This window comes from Nanorana parkeri, unplaced genomic scaffold (assembly GCF_000935625.1).
Source record: "Nanorana parkeri isolate BGI_ZX_2015 unplaced genomic scaffold, ASM93562v1 scaffold531, whole genome shotgun sequence".
NCBI classification, from domain to species: Eukaryota; Metazoa; Chordata; class Amphibia; order Anura; family Dicroglossidae; genus Nanorana; species Nanorana parkeri.
In genome coordinates, this window is record NW_017306799.1 from 943,918 (window position 1) to 955,934 (window position 12,017).

The 12,017-nt window shown below is 42.0% G+C and overlaps 1 protein-coding gene across 2 annotated transcripts in view; it reads right to left on the reverse strand.

Annotated features, from left to right (window-relative positions):
• The window catches only part of MASP1 (mannan binding lectin serine peptidase 1), a 98,809-nt gene that overhangs the window by 59,553 nt on the left and 27,239 nt on the right, over positions 1 to 12,017 (reverse strand). For both annotated transcript variants that reach the window (XM_018561577.1, XM_018561578.1), the window contains exons 3-5: positions 6,105 to 6,282; positions 3,293 to 3,424; positions 567 to 763 (exon numbers count right to left, since the gene is read on the reverse strand). In XM_018561577.1, the coding sequence (XP_018417079.1) occupies positions 567 to 763; positions 3,293 to 3,424; positions 6,105 to 6,282 (507 nt within the window). The remainder of the gene's footprint in view (positions 1 to 566; positions 764 to 3,292; positions 3,425 to 6,104; positions 6,283 to 12,017) is intronic.

Here is a 12,017-nt window from a genome sequence, read left to right on the forward strand (position 1 = left end):
AGTGGCCGGCCATTGGCCGGCCGACAGCCTGCTTCTGACAGCTGGACAGAGCCAGCCACGATCTTACGGCTGGCTGCGGCCACTTGCAGAGAGATCAGCGTCCCTGGTTCCCAGAATAGCCGTGTCAGAATAGAAAAAGAAAATAATTTATTTTCTGTTCTGCTCGGTCCCACAGAGGGACCGAGCTGAACAGCCGAGCCGAATGCCGCTCAGCCGGAGGTTCGGCTTAGCCGATCCAGATGTTGGATCGGCTGAGTGGAACTCCTTCTGCACTTCGGGTTGGCCGATCATGCTGAGCATGTTCGGCCGACCCAAAGCCACCCGATGTATGGCTGATTTCAGCAGATATATACATCTGAAATCAGCCGTACCAGCCTGAAGTGAATAGCCAAACAGCGTTCGGCTCACTTCGCTTTAGGTCGGTCATTCACTCGGCTGCCTACGACAGCTTAGTGAGTAGACCCCTTAATTTCACCAATCCATACATACTATACTGTAGGTTTAATCTGTCAACCAGAGATATTGCCAAGATAGAAATGTGAACACAGCAAGAACTAATGTTGTACCTTTAGGTAATCATAAGGACAAGACACTTCTGGGTGGTCTTCAATATCAAAGCTATCATCAAATTGAAGATTGACCACAAATCCTTCCTCCAGCTCAATTCTATACAAGCAGTCAGAGCTCTTGGGATATGGATTAGGATAATCTGAGCTTGCAATTGTTCCACTCCTTTGTGTGTACAGATTATCGCTGCATTCCACTGTAAATAAATAAATAAATACATATATAATAATTTATAACAACAGCAAAGCCAGTGTCATTACCACAGGTAGTTTAGGACATTTGCTTATTGGGGAAGAGAAGATGGTAATAAAACGCAAAAACACTTTTGAGCAATGAAAGAAACTGCCAGATGTGTGGAAGTATGTTACAAACTGTTATTATTCAAACTCCAGGGACAATTTAGTTATAAAAAATATACCCAAATATTTCCTTTCTGTATAGAACAATAATAAGTATTACACATTAGGGAATGTATAGAGGTTTCTACATATTTTATTTCTTTACAGGTCAGGTATATCTCAGATAAATATTAAACACTACATTGTCATGTAATCTTCTATCCAGCTGGCAGGTGTTGTTTACAGACTTCTGTGATTCATTAATTCATTCATTTTTAGACTTTGAGGTTTCAGTCATACAAATAGAGCCTCTAAGCAAACTTCATCTGCTGTGCTGTTTCTTTTGCTAACAGATAGTGTTCTGGCAATCATTTGTAAAATATTAAACATGTATTTGTAAAACAATACAATATATATTGTAAAAAAAAATGTAATAAAATGAACCTAAAATGGTTAAAATTTCCCATTAAATCCTAATAATTTGTGTAAAATGATTACAGTACTACTTTGGCAATCATATTGAACACTTTTCCAATAACTCTTCACAATGATGTTAAATGACTAAATAACATCAACGTATGCTAATTTGTCAGTTTAGATTTTGCTGATCCTGGCATATGTTGCATGGCTTGAATTTAAAATGTTTTTTAACTCTACCCAAAAGTAAAAGCCAATCGCCTCTTACTGAATGCAATTTTGGATATGCATATATTTTTTCAAGATATCCCAACAAGGGTTTCCATTTCTGACTGACTTTCACTGTTGTTACAAAGCATGATGATGGTGTCACATGCCCCTTAAGTCTTCAATATAGTTCAGAATTAACAAATTATTGGGGAATCCTTGAAGGGTCTAGCTGTAAGACACTTTACACTTTTTGACTGGTAGGTGTCTGAAATAGCAATTTTGCCTTTGGAGCCTTTGAGTGATATAAGATACCAGCAGGTGAATCAGTGCACATTCAGCGCTAAAATGTCAGGTATGGATAGAGCATTAGACCTGAACTCCAGACAGATATAAAAGACACAGATGAATGCAGCTCCGTATTAATTAATTCATTATTAAATGTATTTGAGAAATGCAAGCCTTTGACCTGGTGTTAACTTATTGCAATGCCCTGTACAGCAGAGCTTAGATCGGGAAAGGAAGAAGCAGCAAGGAGCCAGTCTGCTGTGTTTCAATGCTGCAAAACATGGATATGCTGTAAGTATCAGTACTAGATGGACAGCAAGGCAAATATTTTTGCAGATAAAATAGCTCCCACATACAGTATTATTTCATCTGCATATTTAGCTGTTTGCCTGGAGTTCAACTTTAAAGGTAATAGTCAGTGGGTAACAATGCATCTTTGTATAAGACCAGAGGTTTCTGCTCTTCTTGTATACTCCTTTGCTAGTTCATTATTTTTCTGCATAGTGGTGAGCATTAAGTCTGAATCAAGAAAAGCATTGGTAATAACCATCCTTCCTCTGATTTGACTACTCATTAGTATGATGTCTCATAGACCAGTATTAAATCTCTGCAGAATTACTTTCATGGCTTTAGGACCTACAGTTGTGGATGAGAATGTGAATATGGAAAACAGGTGATGCAGGGCCAGACTGCATCCAAAAACTGCAGAACCAGAACATGGTGCTCTTCCAAAGAAAATCAAATGCATCTTTAAAAAAAAAAACCCTTACGTGTTTCTGCCTTACCCGGCCTTAGTCATAGCTGGTTGTGAACCAACACCAACCCCACCAAAATAGAATGCCACACAGGACATGAACAAACACTTAGGGACACCTATATCTAATAAACAGTCCATGTAATCACATTAAAACAAAAAAATAAGAAAAAAGGAGAATAGAGACTTCAAAAGTATGGGTAAGCATCACCAAACTCAGACATTATATAGTAAAACCCATAGTAACAGTGGGAACACTAACATCGAAATATTATATGACAATCACAAATTCTTTAAAATATATAATACACTGGAAACTAAGAGAAAATAGCATTCTGCTATTCACTTACTGCTGTTCGGCCCCTATGAGAATATGTTGGAATATGCCCCTATGGCAGATGTTGGATCAGGTTAGTCAAATGGGTTCTTCACTTCGGCTCATGGAATAGAAGGGAGCCGAAGCCAGCCGCTGTATGGCTGAAATAAGCTGTACACGGCTGAAGTTAGTAGCCGAACAGGGTTCGGTTCCCTTTACTTCGGCTCGGTTATTCACTTGGCTGCCTTTGGCCTTTTGATAAACCTGGAACTTTTGTATTTTTTGCAATGATAGAATGTATTGAAAGCAATGAAGATTACTACTTTTGAATAGACACAGCATTTTTGGCCGATTCACAATTAAACCACATTATAAAAACAAATTCATACAATTGTTATGTCACACCTTTGCATGTCCTGTTATCCGAGTGCAGGAGATAGCCAAATCTGCAGGAACAGTAGAATCCACCAATGTAATTGTGGCAATGATGGTCACACACCATATCCTCATCATTTCCCTCCATGCATTCATCTACATCTGCATTAAATATTAGAAAAAAGTAATGATTACATATCACCTGTACAAACAGAACATACCGTACATTCACAGTTTAGTTGTAATAGAATGTCTGAAATGTTTGACATTGAATACTTTGTTTAGGTTTGGTGTGCACTATTGCATTGCAGGAACACATGTGTTAATGTATGTATTACCTTAGAGTGTGGCAATGCATGTTACTTGCATTGGTGCAATGCAGTGTTATTGATTCTGAACACACCTTGCTGAGAGATGTGCATTGCACAGCAAGGCAACACATAGCAATCCAATAACGTGCAATGTGGGGCTCTGCTAAAAAGGTGCATGCCCATTTTCTTAGACGTTGGGGTACATCTGAATTTTTTTTCAGTGCATTAACAAAATGCACCATAAAAAAAGTGTGATCTTAGCCTAAAGCTGGCCAAACACCTATAGATTTTCTGCAGATTCTCTATGGTCAGATGGAAAAAGGGCAACAGATTCCTTTATCTACACTAAATTGTGTGGATGGAGGAATCTGCCACTGGGCCGAGCTTCAGTATCTTGCTAGTTGGCCCCGCTGGCTCTCAAAATACCTGAACAATGCCTTCATCCAATCAGATTGTTCAGGTATTTTGACAGCCAGCGTGGCCGACTAGCAAGATACTGAAGTTGAGCTCAGTGGGAGATTCCTCCATCCACACAGTTTAGGGTAGATGGAGGAATCTGTTGCACTTTTTCTATGTGTCCATAGACAATCTGCAGATAATCTATAGGTGCATGGCCAACTTGATGATAAATGATACACATACACATGATGCTAAAAAATGGTGCATATAGATGTTTCTGAACAGAATGAAACTTAATGCAAATCTGCATAACAAACTGTGAAGAGAAAACAAGACATTTTATGAAAGAATGAATGAATGAATGAATGAGGGGATAGCGAATGAGAGTGAACTGATCTCTTCTTCACCTTATGAACGCCAGAACTTAACGATTTTTAGCATCCCCAGCAGCCATCTAGATGTAATACATCCAGCATTAGAGGTAACATAGTTGTACCAATCAAAAGTAAAAAAAGGTTTGTTTTCCTGGCGTTCCACTTTACAATAGAAGGATTATTTTACAGACCGCATATGCCATAGGCCTCGTTTGTTAAACTACGTGCCTCATGGAACTTTTGTGTATATACGAAGCACAATAAAGTCACAGAAGGGGGCAGACTGCACCAGCTGGAATGGGAACAGCTATACAGCAATTTTGCCTAGCTGGCATTGAGAAAAAAAAACACAAAAAAAGGAGCAGAAGTTGTTGCTGACACACACACAAAAAGAAGACAAAGAGTGGTAACACAATCATATTTAACCCAACACAATGCAATTCACAGTAATATAGCACAATACAGTAGTAAATACAGGGGATACATGACATACCATGTAACCCACCACACTGCAGTTCACTGTAATGTAGCACATGCAGCACTATATATAGCAATGTATGACTCTGTCTATATAGCATTGTATAGCAACGTATAGCTGCAACTTTCTCTGCCTGAAAACATTCTGTTAGCTGTCCCTATCTACTCCAAGTCTCAACACACACTGACAAAAGGCTACTGTTAACCCTGAGTTTTATAGGAAGTGGGCTGGCACAAAAGAAAAACCCCATTACTGGCCCTTTTAAGCAACCTGACCACAGTTCAAAGACCAGGAAATGCATGATTGCTAATTGGCTCCTATGGCATAAATCAGTTCACCATTTTTACAAACTGTTTATTTCTTAGTTTGGTCAAATTCATACTCGAACAGAACCCTAAGCTCATCTCTAATTATAATAGGATACATATAGTAAACATTCTGTTTAGAAATGTAAATAAGACTAACATACAGTAAGTCCCAATAATCCATGTTACATTTAATAGGATACATGGATTCAGTGAGGGCAAATTTGTAATTGTTTAACCATAAAGATAAAATCTCCCTGCTGAAATTCTTTGCTCCACCATATATTCTCACACAGGCAGCAGGCATGGCCTTATTTTTTACTGCATTTTTTAATGGAATATAAATTAAAAATCCAACAAGCAGAGTAAGGGGTAGTGATCTTACGGCTGGCTCCGGCCACTTGCAGTGAGATCAGCGTCCCTGGTTACCTACTAACCAGGGACACTGATCTCCAAACTCTCCGTGGCGCCCCGGCAGTCTCCAGCTCCAGGCCGCCAAGGAGGGAAACACAGCTGTGTCCAATCCAGATGTTGGATGGCTGAGTCGAACTCCTTCTGCACTTCGGGTCGGCCGAACATGCTGAGCATGTTCGGCCCACCCGAAGCCACACGAAGCAAGCCGATGTACGCCTGATTTCAGCCGATGTACGGCTGAAATTAGCCGTACCAGCCTGAAGTGAATAGCTGAACAGTGTTCGGCTCACTTCACTTCAGATCGGTCATTCACTCGGCTGCCCTCGGCAGCTTCGTGAATAGACCCCTAAGTGTCCCTCATAATGTTTACAACAAGTTCATGAACTTCAAAACTGGAATAAAGATCCTGCCCCTGCTGAGAAAATATTGTGGATGAATGAATCCACCAACATACTACATATACAAAACTGAACATTTTTAGGTATGCTAACACTTTAATGGCAAGAGGTAAACCATAAATATTATTTATGATAGCTAGTTTTATATTTAAAGAGACCTTACCAACTGCACTATAGTGAGCATCAAAGCCAGTGTATCGTTCTTCATTTGAGAAATCAGACCTAAAAGTTAGGCTGATAAAGTTTCCAGGGGATGTGATTACTTGCTTCCCAGGAGCTTGTTCTGTGTCTGTGTTTTCCTTTCCACAGAATGTCGCCAACACTTGTTCATCATTCTCCACCTGTAGTGAAAAGAATAGTCAAGATTACTTTCTCTACTCCAGAATCTAGTGCAGCATCAACGCATTATCAGTACAACTCTGTTTTGCCAGATGGTATAGAATAGGGAATGTATAAAAGTTCCCATTCAATATACTAGTGTTACTCTTTACTGAAATCAGTTGACATTTAAAGTCTTTCAATACATCCACATGTATTGAAAACAATTCTAGAAAATTTTGAATTCTTAAGGCTTTGGAACCTCTCATAACTTGTGCTTATACTAGATAGCCATGGATTCTATAAACAGCAAGGGAGGACTATAAGAACATATACTGTATATATAAAATACTGCTTGCAGTTTCTGCTATTCATAATGTCATTAAAGAGGTTAAGGCGAGGTTGGGAAACCAAGGAAAGCTCTGAAGATAATTTATGTAAACTGGCCATGCATGCAAATCAAAGCACCCACATTGATGGCAAAGTCCTCATATAAATGGTAAAGGCCTTATATCAATGCAAAAGGGTTAGCAGACATAGTAATAGTGGTACACTAGCCCACTGTGCAGACTTACTTGTACAAATATGAACAGCATGGAAGAGTCCGCAAAAGGAAACCTTACCTGTGATCTACTCACAGAACAACATGCAAATTAATCATATTTTGGAAACAAGTGTTGTGGTCTGATAAACCAAAATTAGAATTGTTGTACTTACCATGAAAAATCATTTTATTGGAGTTCATCAAGGGACACAGAAGGGGTGGAACTTGGTAAACTCCAAACAAGGATTTTATGGTGTGTACAAAAATCATGTTTTCTTAATTGTTCATCAAAGGGCACAGGATCAGTAGATGTCATGAATATTGGGACAACCCAAAGCAGCCCAGCTAAGGGGAGCAACACAGGAACACATCGCTAAAAGCTCAAGCTTGGAGAGCTGTCTGTAGATCCCTACTCCCAAAGCTTGCATCTGAAGATGCCTGAATTTCCAGCTGTTAGAACTTAGAAAATATTGGGAATCACTGACAGATCTCATTGAGTGGGTCTTGAATGGAAAAGGTGAAACCTTATCCTTAAGCTGATAGGCTTAAAAAACGACCTGCCAGAGCCACTGGGAAATAGTGACACAAGAAACAGGCTCTACTTTACAGGGACTTTCCGGAATGACAAAGAGAGACAGGACGCTGATCTCTCTGAAAGTGGCCGGAGCCAGCCGTAAGATCACAGCTGGCTCCGCCCAGCTGTCAGAAGCAGGCTGTCGGCCGGCCAATGGCCGGCCGCTCGGCCAGCTTCGGCTTTCAGCACGGCTCAGCGCTCGACTGAGCTGCTCGGCCGTGATCGGGAGCTGTACGGGCTATTGTGAATAGCCCGTACAGCACCCCCTCGGTTCTCCTGAACCGAAGGGGTCCTGGGGCCGAAGCCAGCCGAAGGATCGGCCGAAGCTACGGCCAGATCCTTCGGCAGCTTTGTGAATAGACCCCTCAGTCTATCTGAGAGAAGATCTGACTGAGAGGTAACGATGAACAGCTATAATCACATCCAAGCGATGGAGGCATATCTCCTTATGTTGAACTGGAGCAGGATAGTGAGATGGAAGGACAGTGTCATTGTTAAGGTGAAAAGTAGAGACCACCTCAGGAAAAAAGAGGTTCTGGGCCTTAAGATAACCTTATCATTATGAAGGATAAGAAAAGGTTCTTTAGAAGATAATGATAATGGCAATAAAGAAAGCCACTTTATGCGTGAGAGTAGACAAGGGGTTATCTCTGCTATCTCTCTTTCAATTGGCAGTTTTTGAGCGAACCAGGTTTAGCTCCCACAGAGTCACTGTAGACTGTGCAGGTGGAACTATGTGAGTTACATGTTGTACAACAGCCTTGATGAGGGAATGTGCAGCAAGATGTCTTTGGAACAAAATTGTAAGAGCAGAAATTTGTCTTTTTTCCAGGCTGAATTGGAGAAAAGCCACGATTCATTCCAGGGAGTATTCCTGGGGATTACATTTTCTTGCTCTGCAACAGGCAATGTGTGCGATGGTAGAGCTTGCATAATGAGAACTTCTTAGCTTTCAGGAGTATATGAATGACTGAGCCAGAAAGACCCCTTCTAGGACCTAGGCTTCAACAGCTATGTCATTAAAGCCATCAACTATGAAGCAGTGTAACTGGCCTTTGGGACACAGGATCCAGACAATCTGGAAGAGCCCATAGGGAGTCTAATAAAGTCGATGTACCACATGCTTCTGGGCCTGTTCAGTGATATGAGAATCACTGAAATGCACCCAATTTTGATCCCCCAAAGCAGATAAGAAAAGGTAAGGCATAGATAAGGTTTTACTGATGCCAGAGAGCCATCAGTGCATCGAATGCTTCAGTCACCTGAGACACAGGTCTTGGAACACCTTTTACCGTTTAGGTAATCTGCTAGCCAATTTTCCACACTTGAAAAGTAAGATGTTGACTGCAGACAAAACTGGATTTTGAAGTTCTGCTTCACATAGAATATGCTTTGCTTCTCTTTCCACAGCGAGAGTTCTGGTTCCTCTGTGACGCTTGATGCATGCCACTGCTGTGGAGTTGCCTGTCTGAAACTTGAGGAGTCTGGCATTGAAGGGACAGAAGAATTGCTCGTAGGTCCAGTATGATGATAGGGAGATGATCTTCTACTGGTGACAATGGTTCCTGTACTGTCAAAGGGTCCAGGAAGCCACCCCAGCCTGACATACTGGCATCCATCGTAAGGATCTTCCAGGAAAGTCTAAGAAAATACTTGATCAATTCCAGGGCTGGGTCGCTGAGTCACTAGGCCACAGACATCCTGGTCCTGAGTGTCAGGCAAATAGGTAAGTCCATTACCATCTTGTCCCACACAGCCAGAACGCTGAGTTGAAGAAGAGTTAGTCATATGGAACTGCCTCAAAGGAAGTTACCATTTGACCCAGAACTCTCATGCAAAGGCACAGAGTTGTACTGGAGGGTCCATATTTGGGACCAGAGAGTAAGTTGTTTCCCTTGTAGAGGGAAAACTCTAGATTGAGTCATATTCAGGATCAGACCCTCGTATACCAAGCAATGAGTTGATTCCAGTGATGACTTCTGGAGGCTCTGGATTCAACTGAACCTTCATAGAGTCTGGACACTCTGGCTGACCTTGTCTTGCAAGGTCTGCTCTGACTGTTCCCTTAATGAGATTGTCTATGTATCGCACTATTGGAATTCCCTGTGAACGTAACAAGGCTAGTACTGGAACTAGAACCTCGATGAACACTCTCAGTGCAGAAGGCAGAACATAGGAATGGCAACCAACTGGTAGCGTTGTGTTCCCACTGCAAAATGCAAGAAGTGTTGATGTGTTGCCAAGATGATGCCATGCAAGTATGCATCTTTGATGTCCACAGAAGTCAGATAGTCTCCTGGATGGAGGGGGATTGACCTGTTGGATTCCATGCAAACTTTTAGCACTCAAAGGAAGAGTGCTGAAGGGTGGCTGCTCCCTTTTGGTTTGGGAAGAGTGAATAAGTAAAAGGTAAAAACCTTGAAACCTTTCCTCTTGAGGAACAATGGCAAGGACTTCTTGACCTAATAGGCATGCCAAGTATCATAGAGATCTGTTACTCTTTGTGGAGAGGTTGGCAGATTGGACCACAGGAACTATTGGCAGAGATAAAAACTCTAGCTTATAGCCCTTGGAGACCGTGTATTTTACCCAAGCATCAGAAATACTGTTGGTCAAGGTGTCTGGAAAAAAGCTAATAGACATATTTGGAAAGTGGGGGTATCCCCTCATCATGAGGAGGACTTGTCATCCGAATCCGAATTGACTTTCACACCCGAATCCCAAAAAACGAAATAACACAAATCCGAATTTAAAACGGAACGAAACGAAACAAATTTTTTGGCAGTGCACATGTCTATCCACAGGTTGAAGGACTTAGGAGCCAAGGATTAATAAATTAACTGGGTCCCAAATATGGGCTCCAATTGTAAGGTCTTGGAGAAATGAAAAGAACTATTTTTTGCTGTCAGAGGCAGAATTAGTTTTGCTAGATGAAGGCAGAGGTTTCTTTTGTTATAAAGCACTTTTACGACCAGTGACAACCTTGATAAAGTTGTTGAGGGAAGCTCTAAAGAGACATTCTCAATGTAAAGTCATGCAGAGCAATCGGTTTTTATATTGTTGTTCTGCAGACCATTGTTTTAGCCAAACCGTCCTCTGGATATGAATAGACAGGAGACTCATTCTGGAATAGAGACAGACAATGTCCAGTATCCATCAACACACTAGTGTAATACAAAAGGCATCAGTTGTAAATGCTCCAAAACTGAATAATCACTAAGGATGGATTTGGGGTCTTTAGATATTCCCACAAATCACACCCCTAGGGTCTGGAAAATTGTCATGACAGCATAGCGTTAAGGAAAACAAGGACTTGGAAAGAGTTTCCAAATGCTTATCAATTTGGTGTTTAAACCCTGCAATGTCCTCAAAAGGAACAATGAGGTTTTTAGGCAAGAAATGGCTGGATCCACAATAGGGAACAGCCCACTCCTTTTCAAAATTCCTCCTCCATGGGATATGCAGTCTGCCACTGAGCTGCTAGAAGACCAAGAGGCTGGCTTAGGATCTGACATATTGTGGTACAGCTAAGTCAAATATACACTAGAATCACCTGGGGTACTCACAACCAACTGTGGAAGTAGAAGAGGTTATACAGCCAGTGTAGGTTTAACAAATACCAATACCAGTATATATGAGGCAGCAGCAAAGACATGGTTGGTAAACCTGTCACCCTTTTGAGGAGAGCAGTGGCAGAAAACTACCTCACACTGAACGGTGGGAAGAGGCAGTGTAAGCACGTGTATTACACAGGTGTGGGCGATGAAGCATTTAATTATTTAGCATGTTAAACTTTTAGGGGTTTACCATAGTCACAGACCTGGAAAGCGTTTTGCAGCTAAGAAACATAGTAGCTATGTCCTGGTGAGTGGCACATGCAGATCCCAGTGAACTTGTCACATTCCAGGCATCCTTTACTCCTACCATGGGCATACACCCAAGGGAGTCTTAAGGTATCAGGATCATACCAGGTGCTGTGTCACATCCCTGAACCTGTAAAGAGCTCTGCTGCTAACAAACCAGTATACTAGGTGTCTGGGGAGCAGGGGCTGACTGGCAAATTTTAGCCCAGGGGGCAAGTACAACCCAGAGGCCCATGGTGCAGCAACTTGGCCCCCCTCCCGCTCTGCCTCCTCCCGCATTCTCCCCGCCCGTCTGTCACTTTTGCCATCCATGTAACAGTAGTGTGAATGGTTGGGAGATGTGAGGACTCCTAGTAAGTCCATGAAAGGTGTGACTGGCTGGGGGATGGTGCTCTGCTCCCACTGGGCTTCCTACATGGTTCTGGCCTTACTCCGCTCCATGTCGGGTACACCCACTGTAGACCACCGCTGGCTGTCCATGCTTCTGGGCTGTGAGCTGTGGGAGGTTAGTGTCAAAGTCAGTGTTCTGTGCGCGTGTACGACTGCTGTAGGGTAGTGGGGGCTCCCTGGTGGTTAGTGGGGGCTCTGTGGTGGCCAGTGGAGGCTCCCTGGTGGCCAGTGGAGGCTCCCTGGTGTTTAGTGGGGGATCCGTGGTGTAGGGTGACCATTTATCTAGATGTGCAGCTAACGATTATTTTCAAAATCGATTAGTTAGCCAATTATTAAGATAAATTAACCGGTTAATCGGGATTAAAAAAAGGGCTCCCAGGCGGGACT